The 17,001-nt window shown below is 53.7% G+C and overlaps 1 protein-coding gene across 1 annotated transcript in view; it reads left to right on the top strand.

The window, feature by feature from the left end:
• The window catches only part of zswim7 (zinc finger, SWIM-type containing 7), a 46,251-nt gene that overhangs the window by 4,485 nt on the left and 24,765 nt on the right, over positions 1-17,001 (top strand). The window contains exons 2-3 of the mRNA XM_087977117.1: positions 5,103-5,199; positions 8,531-8,552. Of these exons, the coding sequence (XP_087833243.1) occupies positions 5,118-5,199; positions 8,531-8,552 (104 nt within the window). The 5' untranslated portion in view covers positions 5,103-5,117. The remainder of the gene's footprint in view (positions 1-5,102; positions 5,200-8,530; positions 8,553-17,001) is intronic.

Genomic DNA, 17,001 nt, shown 5'->3' on the forward strand with positions numbered 1-17,001 from the left:
ACCCCCACACACCAACACCCCAAACACAAACCCCCCCAACACACCCCAAACACCCCCACACCCCACACACCCACCCCAAACACCCCCCCCACACACCCCCAACACCCCCCACACACCCCAACACCCCCCCCCCACACCCCAACACCCCCCCCACACACCCCAACCCCCCCCCACACCCCCACACACCCCCCCCCAACCCCACACCCAACCCCCCCCACACACCCCCCACACACCCACCCCCCCACACACACCCCCCAACCCCCCCCACACACACCCCAAACCCCCCCCCCCACACACCCCCACACCCCCCCCACACACCCCAACACCCCCCACACCCCCAACACCCCCCCACACACCCCCACCCCCCCCACACACCACCCCACCCCCCCCCACACCACCCCACCCCCCCCACACACCCCAACCCCCCCCACACACCCACCCCAACCCCCCCCACACACCCCAACCCCCCCCCACCACCCACACCCCCCCCACACACCCCAACCCCCCCCCACACACCCCAACCCCCCCCCCACACACCCCAACCCCCCCACACACACCCCCAAACCCCCCCCACACACACCCAACCCCCCCACACACACCCCAACCCCCCCACACACCCCACCCCCCCCCCACACCCCACACCCCCACCCCACACCCCCCCCACACCCCCCACACCCCCCCACACACACCCCCCCACACCCCCCCCCCACACCCCCAACCCCCCCCCACACACCCCCACCCCCCCCCCACACCACCCCAACCCCCCCCACCACCCCACCCCCCACACACACCCCCCACACACCCCCACACCCCACCCCCCCACACACCCCCAAACACCCCCCCACCACACCCCACACCCCACCAACACCACCCCCCCCAAACACCCCCCCCACACACCACCAACACCCCCCCACACACACACACACACCCCAAACACCCCCCCCACACACCCACACACCCCAAACACGCCCCACACACACACACCCCACACACCCCAAACACCCCCCCTACACACACACCCCCAAACACCCCCCACACACCCCAAACACCCCCCCCACACACCCACACCCCCCCAAACACCCCCCCCACAGCCCCAAACACCCCCCCCCACACACCACCCCCACACACCCCCAAACACCCCCACACACACCCCAACCCGCCCCCCACACACCCCAAACACCCCACACACACCCCCACACACCCCCAAACACCCCCCCACACACCCCAAACACCCCCCACACACACACACACACCCCAAACAGCCCCCCCACATACCCCAAAAACCCCCCCACACACACACACCCCAAACACCCCCCACACACACACACCCCAACCACGCCCCCCACACACACACCCCACACCCCCAAACACCCCCCCACACACACACCCCAACACCCCCCCACACACCCCAAACACCCCCCACACACACCCCCAAACACCCCCCCACACACCCCAAACACCCCCCCCACACACACCCCAAACACCCCCCCACACACACACCCCAAACACCCCCCCCACACACACACCCCAAACACCCCCCCCACACACACACCCCAAACACCCCCCCCACACACCCACACCCCCAAACACCCCCCCCACACACACACCCCAAACACCCCCCGCACCACACCCCAACACCCCCCCCACACACACACACCCCAAACACCCCCCCCCCCACACACCCCAAACACCCACACCCACACACCCCAAACACCCCCCCCACACACCCCCAAACACCCCCCCACACACCCCAAACACCCCCCCACGCACCCCAAACACCCCCCACGCACCCCAAACACCCCCCCACGCACCCCAAACACCCCCCCCACACACCCCAAACACCCCCCCCACACACCCCAAACACCCCCCCACACACCCCAAACACCCCCCCACACACCCCAAACACCCCCCCCACACCCCAAACACCCCCCCACACACCCCAAACACCCCCCACACACCCCACCCCCCCACACCCCCCCCCCACACGCCCCTACCCCCCCACACGCCCCAACCCCCCCCACACGCCCCTGCCCCCCCCACACGCCCCTGCCCCCCCCACGCCCCTGCCCCCCCACACGCCCCTGCCCCCCCCACACGCCCCTGCCCCCCCACACGCCCCCCTGCCCCCCCCCCACACGCCCCCTGCCCCCCCCACACGCCCCTGCCCCCCCCCCACACGCCCCTGCCCCCCCCACACGCCCCTGCCCCCCCACACGCCCCTGCCCCCACACACGCCCCTGCCCCCCCCCCACACGCCCCTGCCCCCCCCCCACACGCCCCTGCCCCCCCCCACACGCCCCTGCCCCCCCCACACGCCCCTGCCCCCCCCACACGCCCCTGCCCCCCCACACGCCCTGCCCCCCCCACACGCCCCTGCCCCCCCCACACGCCCCTGCCCCCCCCCACACGCCCCTGCCCCCCCCCACACGCCCCTGCCCCCCCCCACACGCCCTGCCCCCCCCCACACGCCCCTGCCCCCCCCCACACGCCCCTGCCCCCCCCACACGCCCCTGCCCCCCCCCACACGCCCCTGCCCCCCCCACACGCCCCTGCCCCCCCCACACGCCCCTGCCCCCCCCACACGCCCCTGCCCCCCCCCACACGCCCCTGCCCCCCCCCACACGCCCCTGCCCCCCCCACACGCCCCTGCCCCCCCCACACGCCCCTGCCCCCCCCCACACGCCCCCTGCCCCCCCCACACGCCCCTGCCCCCCCCACACGCCCCTGCCCCCCCACACGCCCCTGCCCCCCCCACACGCCCCTGCCCCCCCCCACACGCCCCTGCCCCCCCCACACGCCCCTGCCCCCCCCACACGCCCCTGCCCCCCCCCACACGCCCCTGCCCCCCCCCCACACGCCCCTGCCCCCCCCACACGCCCCCTGCCCCCCCCACACGCCCCTGCCCCCCCCACACGCCCCTGCCCCCCCCACACACACCCCTGCCCCCCCCCACACACACCCCTGCCCCCCCCCGCACACACCCCTGCCCCCCCCCCGCACACACCCCCTGCCCCCCCCCCGCACACACCCCTGCCCCCCCCCGCACACACCCCTGCCCCCCCCCGCACACACCCCTGCCCCCCCCCGCACACACCCCTGCCCCCCCCCGCACACACCCCTGCCCCCCCCCGCACACACCCCTGCCCCCCCCCCGCACACACCCCTGCCCCCCCCCCCGCACACACCCCTGCCCCCCCCCGCACACACCCCCTGCCCCCCCCCGCACACACCCGTGCCCCCCCCCGCACACACCCCTGCCCCCCCCCGCACACACCCCTGCCCCCCCCCGCACACACCCCTGCCCCCCCCCGCACACACCCCCTGCCCCCCCCCGCACACACCCCTGCCCCCCCCCCGCACACACCCCTGCCCCCCCCGCACACACCCCTGCCCCCCCCCGCACACACCCCTGCCCCCCCCCGCACACACCCCTGCCCCCCCCCCCGCACACACCCCCTGCCCCCCCCGCACACACCCCTGCCCCCCCCCGCACACACCCCTGCCCCCCCCCGCACACACCCCCTGCCCCCCCCCCGCACACACCCCTGCCCCCCCCCGCACACACCCCTGCCCCCCCCCGCACACACCCCTGCCCCCCCCGCACACACCCCTGCCCCCCCCCCGCACACACCCCTGCCCCCCCCCGCACACACCCCTGCCCCCCCCCGCACACACCCCTGCCCCCCCCCCGCACACACCCCCTGCCCCCCCTGCACACACCCCCTGCCCCCCCCCGCACACACCCCTGCCCCCCCCCCGCACACACCCCTGCCCCCCCCCGCACACACCCCTGCCCCCCCCCGCACACACCCCTGCCCCCCCCGCACACACCCCTGCCCCCCCCCCCGCACACACCCCTGCGCCCCCCCGCACACACCCCTGCCCCCCCCCGCACACACCCCTGCCCCCCCCCGCACACACCCCTGCCCCCCCCCCGCACACACCCCTGCCCCCCCCCGCACATACCCCTGCCCCCCCCCGCACACACCCCTGCCCCCCCAGCACACACTCCCCTGCCCCCCCCCGCACACTCCCCTGCCCCCCCCCGCACACACCCCTGCCCCCCCCGCACACACCCCTGCCCCCCCCCGCACAGACCCCTGCCCCCCCCCGCACAGACCCCTGCCCCCCCCCGCACAGACCCCTGCCCCCCCCCGCACGCACCGCTACCCCCCGCACGCACCGCTACCCCCCGCACGCACCCCTACCCCCCCGCACGCACCCCTACCCCCCCACCACACACACACACCCCACCCCCCCACCACACACACACACCCCACCCCGCCACACACACACACCCCACCCCGCCACACACACACACCCCACCCCCCCACACACACACCCCACCCCCCCACACACACACCCCACCCCCCCACACACACACACCCCACCCCCCCACACACACACACCCCACCCCCCCACACACACCCACATCCCCACACACACCTACACCTCACACAGACCCCCTCCCCGCCACTGCGCCCCCCCTCCCCGCCACTGCGCCCCCCCTCCCCGCCACTGCGCCCCCCCTCCCCGCCACCGCGCCACCCCCTGCCCGCCACCGCGCCCCCCCTGCCCGCCACCGCGCCCCCCCTGCCCGCCACCGCGCCCCCCTGCCCGCCACCGCGCCCCCCCTGCCCGCCACCGCGCCCCCCCTGCCCTCCACCGCGCCCCCCCGCCCCCGCACCCGTCCCCCCTCCACACACGCGCCCCCCCCACACACACGTGCCCCCCCCCTCGCCCGCACACCCCCCTTCCCGCGTGCGCGCCGCGCACCACCATCCCCCTTATGCACGCACCCCTACCCCTCTGGAGACCTTCACTGTCCCGCAGCATTTTTATTATCCTCTCCTTCCCTCCCCATCCTGCCCCCACCCCTTTTGATGGAAATCCCTGTCTAACTGCCATTCCTCTCTTTCTGTGTGCTCCCTGTCTGTTCCTCCCCAGCCCAGCACTCTTCATTACCCCACACTTTGCCCAATTCCTATACTTCCCCCAAGAGAGTCTTCCAATGACAACAACACACACATCCCACAAATAAATAAAATGTACTTAATGCCATTTATTTTCTGTATAATTAGTCATTTTTGTTTCATTGATAGAGTCTGGGAGAAATCATGTTAACATCGGGCACCTTGCCAGTGGTAGCAGAAGAACTTCTGAAGAAAGTGAAACAGGTGTATCAAGAATTGTCACAATGTGAGTGAGTAGGAAATTGGGCTGGTCATAGGAGGTTGTATGGGGGAGCAAAAACCAATGGGGTTTCTGTCACTGTATTCTCTATTACTCACGTTGCAACCAATTGATAAATGTCCTGTTTATTGCGTGTGTGCTATGCCATTATCTACATTGAGTGATTTCCATGAATTTGGGATGGGCTCAAGTTAGACTTACTACATTACAAGCCTTTCTCAAATTACTGAAATCCAATATTGAATCATCGTTGGAGATTCCTTTTCTCCAGAATATTCCTGAAGAAGGGCTTATGCCCGAAACGTTGATTCTCCTGTTCCCTGGATGCTGTCTGACCTGCTGCACTTTTCCAGCAACACATTTTCAGCTCTGATCTCCAGCATCTGCAGACCTCACTTTCTCCTATCTTAACTATGAAGAAACCCTGATTTAGATTAATTGTAATCCACTGGCCCATGTTGAGAAATCTCAAATTTAGAAGTCAAGATTATTTTGATGGAGCTTGTTAATTGTAACAGTTCTTATTGCTTGAAAAGATAATATACCAGACATATTATCCAGAATGTAATGATTCTGGAATAGTTTGAAGTTTCTTTAAAAAGATGGCAAGAAGTTACACAAATCCTGTCCTGAGTGCATGAATGTAATGTCTTCTGTTCTATTATTCTATGTGTCATATGCTCATTCTAATGGAACACATTTTGAAATAGTATTTCACCTGAAGCGTGGAAGAATGTTGCGAACCATGTATATATAATTGTGAAATGGAAGATTTGAACTGTTCATCTGTTACAAAGGATTTACCTTATGACTCTTAGGAATGCACAAATTAGAATAAAAGATTGCTTCCTGTTTACAAAAAAGCTAAGTGACTGTGGGAGAAAAGGTTTTATCAAAGAGATGAGAGAATGCTTAATGGCATATTGTATCTGGCCAGCTGAGTTGTGGAAAAGGTCGAGTGCTGAAGGATGCTTAGCAGCAGCCTCTGGAATTTTTCTGTTTTGCCCACAAACCTGAAATATTTGCAAGGAAGCAATGCTATCATCTCTATCTCTCTCTGTCTCTTTTGCTCCCTCGCTACCCCCCCCCCCCCCCCCCCGCCCATATATATGTATTTAAACCAGTTGGAATAATATCTGTGAAGTATTTCCTGTGAATCTGAGAAAGCTTCAGAAATCATTATCGCTGATCTCAAATACTCTGAAAGTCAGGCTGTTAACTATGGCCAAAATATTGTCAGGGCCGATAGCCTTTGCAGCATCCAGTACTTCTAGATGTTTCTTAACATTACACGGAGGAAATAGAGGAGGGATGTAAGTAGAGGAGACCAAGTTGGTTCATCTACTCGCACTTCTAGCTAAGATTATTGCAAGTTGTTTCACACAGAGGGTGGTGTGTGTATGGAATGAGCTGCCAGAGGAAGTGGTGGAGGCTGGTACAATTGCAACATTTAAAAGGCATTTGGATGGGTATATGAATAGGAAGGGTTTGGAAGAATATGGGCCGGGTGCTGGCAGGTGGGACTAGTTTGGGTTGGAATACCTGGTCGGCATGAACCAAAGGGCCTGTTTCCATGCTGAACATATCTATGACTCTAAGTGTATCTTTTGCACTGATGTGCTGGCCTCCCCATTGAAGATGGGGATATTTGTGGAGCCACCTTCTGCAAGTTGATTAATTGTCCACCACATTCACCAGGGGGAGCACAGTGGCTTAGTGGACCAGGGTTTGATTCCACCCTTGGGTAACTGTCTGTGTGGAGTTTGCACATGTCTGCATGGATTCTGCCTGGTGCTCCAGTTTCTTCCCACAGTCCAAAGATGTGCAGATTAGGTAGATTGACCATGCTAAATTACCCCATAGTGTGCAGGCTAGGTGGATTAGTCACAGTAAAATGAAGAGTTACAAGGATAGATTTGGGAGCTGGGTCTGCGTGGAATGCTTTTCGAGGGTCAGTGCAAACTCTGGACCAAATAGCTTCTATTTGCACTGTAGAAATTGTCTGATTCATGACTGGATGTGATAGCACTGCAGAGCTTAGATCCAGTCATTTAGCTCTGCTTATCACTTGCTGCTTATGCTGTAAACCTTTTTTTTCAGTTTCACTAGTTTAACAGCTCTTTTAGGTATGCCTGGTGTTGCTCCTGGCATGTCATGCTATCACCCTCCATCAAATCAGGGTTGATCCCATCTTGATGGTGATGGTAGATTGGGGATAGTCTAAGCCATGAAGTTGTAGATTGTGCTGGAATACAAAACTGTTGCTGTTGATGGCCCATAGCACTTCATGGATGCCCAACCTTGAGTTGCTAGATTTGTTCATAGTCTGTCCCATTTAGCATAGTGATAGTGCCAAACAACGTGATGAAGGCTATTCTCAATGTGAAGGTAGGACTTTGTCTCCACAAGTACTGTGTGGGGGTCACTCTTACCGATACTGTCATGGGCAGATGTATCTGTGGCAGGTAGATGGTTAGGTTGAGGTCATGTGTGTTTTCACCTCTTGGTGGTTCCCTTGCCACCAGCCTCAGACCCAGACTAGCAGCAATATCCTTTAGGACCCGACAAATTTGATGAGTAGTGTTGCTACCGAGCCACTCTTGGTGGTTCTGAAAAATGGGACCCAAAATGTTAACTCTGCTTTGTCTCCACAGATATTATCAGAACTGCAAACTTTTTCCAGCAATTTCTGTTCCTGATCTTCAGAGTATTCTGAGGTAGACTGAGCACCTTTCAAGACCAAGTGTGACCAGCTTAAGACCTTCCATGAGTTTGAATGATGTACAGCCAGAAACTTGCAGATCAGGGTAGCCATAATTTAACTAAAATAGCACATGCTTCCTATTTCAGTATCAAGTTTGCATTGAGAACAAATAACTCAGGCCTTATTTGTGTCTGAAGACTGTAAAGAACTTGCATATTGATAATAGTGCAGTATCCATGTGCACATTTGATTTCCTTGACCTATTCACCAATGAACCCCTGAAAGTTATAGGGGCAGCTGTGGAACATTGGAAAGGCAGTGGCTGCGGTACGGGCAGGAGGATGGAGCTGGAGAACAGCAAGAATTGAGGTTCTGCAGAGTAGCGTGCACTCCGGCTGATTTCCTCCTAGCCCAGAATATCTCACTGCCATGCTAACTCTTACCAACACAGACCACAGGTGTTAGCCCTTTGATGAATAGCTTGACTTGTGAGCTGAATTTTTGTTTTTAGTCAAGTTAGTTTTCTGTTCTGGGTATGATCCATGCTTTGTGAGTGTTTTTATTTGTTTAAATTTAGAGAGTATGTTTGTGAAATTGACACTAACAAACCTTCTTGATTCTTGTGTTTTGCAGTGACAGATGACCTCCTTCTGGCGTGAGTACTCTGAGTTTCGCCATCTGTTCTCTGGTTCTAAAATTATTTCATAAATATCTTGCTTGATTGTAGGATCAGCTTTGGTGTTACTTTGATTGTTGGCAATAATAAATACCTTTTAAATTAATCTTTTATTTACTATTTACAAAAGTTCTCTGAATCGTTCAGAGTGTGTCTATCTAAAATTTGTATATGAGCGGTGTTTCAGTCTACAATTCTTGAACGAAATGTTCAGTCATTACAAGTCTTTATAAGTCCTATCACATAATGCATTGCATCTTCCAATGCTTTATCAAATGGTCTTAGTGTATGTGGTGAATAAAGCAATCTTATTCTGCACCAGTATGTCAGAGCACTAATATCGGTAGTATTTGGAATAATACTCTCCTACCTGTGAGCACTGTGTGTGCCTATACCCTTAATCCTATCCTTCCATATCATGGTTTGAGAATTGAGTGGTCCAGGACATTCAGCCTCGGACTTTCGGGTGACCATCCTCCAAGGTGGACTTCGGGACAGGCAGCAGAGGAAAGTGGCTAAGCAGAGGCTGATAGCTAAGTTTGGTACCCATAGGGAGGGCCTCAACCGGGACCTTGGGTTCATGTCACATTACAGGTGATCACCATTGCTCTACACACACACACACACACACACAGCTATTCACACACACACACACACACACACAGCTATTCCTACACACACACACACACACAGCTATTCCTACACACACACACACACAGCTATTCCTACACACACACACACACACACACACAGCTATTCCTACACACACACACACACACACACACAGCTATTCCTACACACACACACACACACACACACACACACACAGCTATTCCTACACACACACACACACAGCTATTCCTACACACACACACACAGCTATTCCTACACACACACACACAGCTATTCCTACACACACACACACAGCTATTCCTACACACACACACACAGCTATTCCTACACACACACACACAGCTATTCCTACACACACACACACAGCTATTCCTACACACACACACACAGCTATTCCTACACACACACACACAGCTATTCCTACACACACACACACAGCTATTCCTACACACACACACAGCTATTCCTACACACACACAGCTATTCCTACACACACACAGCTATTCCTACACACAGCTATTCCTACACACACACACAGCTATTCCTACACACACACACACAGCTATTCCTACACACACACACACACACACACACACAGCTATTCCTACACACACACACACAGCTATTCCTACACACACACACACAGCTATTCCTACACACACACACAGCTATTCCTACACACACACAGCTATTCCTACACACACACACAGCTATTCCTACACACACACACAGCTATTCCTACACACACACACAGCTATTCCTACACACACACAGCTATTCCTACACACACACACAGCTATTCCTACGCACACACACAGCTATTCCTACGCACACACACAGCTATTCCTACGCACACACACACAGCTATTCCTACGCACACACACAGCTATTCCTACACATACACACACACAGCTATTCCAACACACACACACACAGCTATTCCTACACACACACACAGCTATTCCTACACACACACACACACACACACACAGCTATTCCTACACACACACACACACACAGAGCTATTCCTACACACACACACACACACAGCTATTCCTACACACACACACACAGCTATTCCTACACACACACACAGCTATTCCTACACACACACACACACACAGCTATTCCTACACACACACACACACAGCTATTCCTACACACACACACACAGCTATTCCTACACACACACACAGCTATTCCTACACACACACAGCTATTCCTACACACACACAGCTATTCCTACACACACACAGCTATTCCTACACACACACAGCTATTCCTACACACACACAGCTATTCCTACACACACACACAGCTATTCCTACACACACACAGCTATTCCTACACACACACACACACACACAGCTATTCCTACACACACACACACACACACAGCTATTCCTACACACACACACACACACAGCTATTCCTACACACACACACACACACACAGCTATTCCTACACACACACACACAGCTATTCCTACACACACACACACAGCTATTCCTACACACACACACAGCTATTCCTACACACACACACAGCTATTCCTACACACACACACAGCTATTCCTACACACACACACACAGCTATTCCTACACACACACACACACACACAGCTATTCCTACACACACACACACACACACAGCTATTCCTACACACACACACACAGCTATTCCTACACACACACACACAGCTATTCCTACACACACACACACAGCTATTCCTACACACACACACACAGCTATTCCTACACACACACACACACAGCTATTCCTACACACACACACAGCTATTCCTACACACACACACACACAGCTATTCCTACACACACACACAGCTATTCCTACACACACACACAGCTATTCCTACACACACACACACAGCTATTCCTACACACACACACAGCTATTCCTACACACACACACAGCTATTCCTACACACACACACAGCTATTCCTACACACACACACACAGCTATTCCTACACACACACACACACACACACAGCTATTCCTACACACACACACACAGCTATTCCTACACACACACACACACAGCTATTCCTACACACACACACACAGCTATTCCTACACACACACACACACACACACACACAGCTATTCCTACACACACACACACAGCTATTCCTACACACACACACACAGCTATTCCTACACACACACACACACACACAGCTATTCCTACACACACACACACACAGCTATTCCTACACACACACACACAGCTATTCCTACACACACACACACACAGCTATTCCTACACACACACACACACAGCTATTCCTACACACACACACACAGCTATTCCTACACACACACACACACAGCTATTCCTACACACACACACACAGCTATTCCTACACACACACACAGCTATTCCTACACACACACACAGCTATTCCTACACACACACACACACAGCTATTCCTACACACACACACACACACACAGCTATTCCTACACACACACACACAGCTATTCCTACACACACACACACAGCTATTCCTACACACACACACACAGCTATTCCTACACACACACACACAGCTATTCCTACACACACACACACAGCTATTCCTACACACACACACACACAGCTATTCCTACACACACACACAGCTATTCCTACACACACACACACACAGCTATTCCTACACACACACACAGCTATTCCTACACACACACACACAGCTATTCCTACACACACACACAGCTATTCCTACACACACACACAGCTATTCCTACACACACACACAGCTATTCCTACACACACACACACACAGCTATTCCTACACACACACACACAGCTATTCCTACACACACACACACACACACACACAGCTATTCCTACACACACACACACAGCTATTCCTACACACACACACACAGCTATTCCTACACACACACACACACAGCTATTCCTACACACACACACACAGCTATTCCTACACACACACACACACACACACAGCTATTCCTACACACACACACACAGCTATTCCTACACACACACACACAGCTATTCCTACACACACACACACAGCTATTCCTACACACACACACACAGCTATTCCTACACACACACACAGCTATTCCTACGCACACACACAGCTATTCCTACGCACACACACACAGCTATTCCTACACACACACACAGCTATTCCTACACACACACAGCTATTCCTACACACACACAGCTATTCCTACACACACACACAGCTATTCCTACACACACACACAGCTATTCCTACACACACACACAGCTATTCCTACACACACACACAGCTATTCCTACACACACACACAGCTATTCCTACACACACACACAGCTATTCCTACACACACACACACAGCTATTCCTACACACACACACAGCTATTCCTACACACACACACACAGCTATTCCTACACACACACACACACAGCTATTCCTACACACACACACACACAGCTATTCCTACACACACACACACAGCTATTCCTACACACACACACAGCTATTCCTACACACACACACACACAGCTATTCCTACACACACACACAGCTATTCCTACACACACACACAGCTATTCCTACACACACACACACACACAGCTATTCCTACACACACACACACACAGCTATTCCTACACACACACACACAGCTATTCCTACACACACACACACAGCTATTCCTACACACACACACACAGCTATTCCTACACACACACACACACACAGCTATTCCTACACACACACACACACAGCTATTCCTACACACACACACAGCTATTCCTACACACACACACAGCTATTCCTACACACACACACAGCTATTCCTACACACACACACACACACACACAGCTATTCCTACACACACACACACACACACACACAGCTATTCCTACACACACACACACACAGCTATTCCTACACACACACAAACTCACACACAGCTATTCCTACACACACACACACACACAGCTATTCCTACACACACACACACAGCTATTCCTACACACACACACAGCTATTCCTACACACACACACAGCTATTCCTACACACACACAGCTATTCCTACACACACACACACACAGCTATTCCTACACACACACACACACACAGCTATTCCTACACACACACACACACACACAGCTATTCCTACACACACACACACACACACACACACAGCTATTCCTACACACACACACACAGCTATTCCTACACACACACACACACACACAGCTATTCCTACACACACACACACACACACAGCTATTCCTACACACACACACACACAGCTATTCCTACACACACACACACAGCTATTCCTACACACACACACACACAGCTATTCCTACACACACACACAGCTATTCCTACACACACACACACAGCTATTCCTACACACACACACAGCTATTCCTACACACACACACAGCTATTCCTACACACACACACAGCTATTCCTACACACACACACTCAGCTATTCCTACACACACACACACAGCTATTCCTACACACACACACACACACACACAGCTATTCCTACACACACACACACAGCTATTCCTACACACACACACACAGCTATTCCTACACACACACACACACAGCTATTCCTACACACACACACACAGCTATTCCTACACACACACACACACACACACAGCTATTCCTACACACACACACACAGCTATTCCTACACACACACACACAGCTATTCCTACACACACACACAGCTATTCCTACGCACACACACACAGCTATTCCTACACACACACACAGCTATTCCTACACACACACAGCTATTCCTACACACACACAGCTATTCCTACACACACACAGCTATTCCTACACACACACACAGCTATTCCTACACACACACACAGCTATTCCTACACACACACACAGCTATTCCTACACACACACACAGCTATTCCTACACACACACACAGCTATTCCTACACACACACACAGCTATTCCTACACACACACACACAGCTATTCCTACACACACACACAGCTATTCCTACACACACACACAGCTATTCCTACACACACACACACACACACACACAGCTATTCCTACACACACACACAGCTATTCCTACACACACACACACACAGCTATTCCTACACACACACACACACAGCTATTCCTACACACACACACACAGCTATTCCTACACACACACACACAGCTATTCCTACACACACACACACACTCAGCTATTCCTACACACACACACACACAGCTATTCCTACACACACACACAGCTATTCCTACACACACACACAGCTATTCCTACACACACACACAGCTATTCCTACACACACACACACACACACACAGCTATTCCTACACACACACACACAGCTATTCCTACACACACACAAACTCACACACAGCTATTCCTACACACACACACACACACAGCTATTCCTACACACACACACACAGCTATTCCTACACACACACACAGCTATTCCTACACACACACACACAGCTATTCCTACACACACACAGCTATTCCTACACACACACACACACAGCTATTCCTACACACACACACACACACAGCTATTCCTACACACACACACACACACACACACAGCTATTCCTACACACACACACAGCTATTCCTACACACACACACACAGCTATTCCTACACACACACACACAGCTATTCCTACACACACACACACAGCTATTCCTACACACACACACACACACACAGCTATTCCTACACACACACACACACACACAGCTATTCCTACACACACACACACACAGCTATTCCTACACACACACACACAGCTATTCCTACACACACACACACAGCTATTCCTACACACACACACACAGCTATTCCTACACACACACACAGCTATTCCTACACACACACACACAGCTATTCCTACACACACACACACACACAGCTATTCCTACACACACACACACACACACAGCTATTCCTACACACACACACACACACACAGCTATTCCTACACACACACACAGCTATTCCTACACACACACACACAGCTATTCCTACACACACACACACAGCTATTCCTACACACACACACACACACAGCTATTCCTACACACACACACACACACAGCTATTCCTACACACACACACACACACACACACAGCTATTCCTACACACACACACACACACAGCTATTCCTACACACACACACACAGCTATTCCTACACACACACACAGCTATTCCTACACACACACACAGCTATTCCTACACACACACAGCTATTCCTACACACACACACACAGCTATTCCTACACACACACACACACAGCTATTCCTACACACACACACACACACACACAGCTATTCCTACACACACACACACACACAGCTATTCCTACACACACACACACAGCTATTCCTACACACACACACACAGCTATTCCTACACACACACACACAGCTATTCCTACACACACACACAGCTATTCCTACACACACACACAGCTATTCCTACACACACACACACACAGCTATTCCTACACACACACACAGCTATTCCTACACACACACACACAGCTATTCCTACACACACACACACACAGCTATTCCTACACACACACACAGCTATTCCTACACACACACACACACAGCTATTCCTACACACACACACACACAGCTATTCCTACACACACACACACACACAGCTATTCCTACACACACACACACACACAGCTATTCCTACACACACACACACACACACAGCTATTCCTACACACACACACAGCTATTCCTACACACACACACAGCTATTCCTACACACACACACAGCTATTCCTACACACACACACAGCTATTCCTACACACACACACAGCTATTCCTACACACACACACAGCTATTCCTACACACACACACACACACAGCTATTCCTACACACACACACACACACACAGCTATTCCTACACACACACACACACACACAGCTATTCCTACACACACACACACACACACAGCTATTCCTACACACACACACACACAGCTATTCCTACACACACACACACAGCTATTCCTACACACACACACACACACAGCTATTCCTACACACACACACACACACAGCTATTCCTACACACACACACACACACAGCTATTCCTACACACACACACACACACACACACACAGCTATTCCTACACACACACACACAGCTATTCCTACACACACACACACAGCTATTCCTACACACACACACACAGCTATTCCTACACACACACACACAGCTATTCCTACACACACACACACAGCTATTCCTACACACACACACACAGCTATTCCTACACACACACACACACACACACAGCTATTCCTACACACACACACACACACAGCTATTCCTACACACACACACAGCTATTCCTACACACACACACACACACACACAGCTATTCCTACACACACACACACACAGCTATTCCTACACACACACACAGCTATTCCTACACACACACACAGCTATTCCTACACACACACACACACACAGCTATTCCTACACACACACACAGCTATTCCTACACACACACAGCTATTCCTACACACACACACAGCTATTCCTACACACACACACAGCTATTCCTACACACACACACACACACAGCTATTCCTACACACACACACACACACAGCTATTCCTACACACACACACACACACACACAGCTATTCCTACACACACACACACAGCTATTCCTACACACACACACACAGCTATTCCTACACACACACACAGC

The sequence above is a fragment of the Chiloscyllium plagiosum genome, unplaced genomic scaffold (genome assembly GCF_037043375.1).
Source record: "Chiloscyllium plagiosum isolate Xiang-an unplaced genomic scaffold, Cpla_swu_hap1 HiC_scaffold_31, whole genome shotgun sequence".
Lineage (NCBI taxonomy): Eukaryota > Metazoa > Chordata > Chondrichthyes > Orectolobiformes > Hemiscylliidae > Chiloscyllium > Chiloscyllium plagiosum.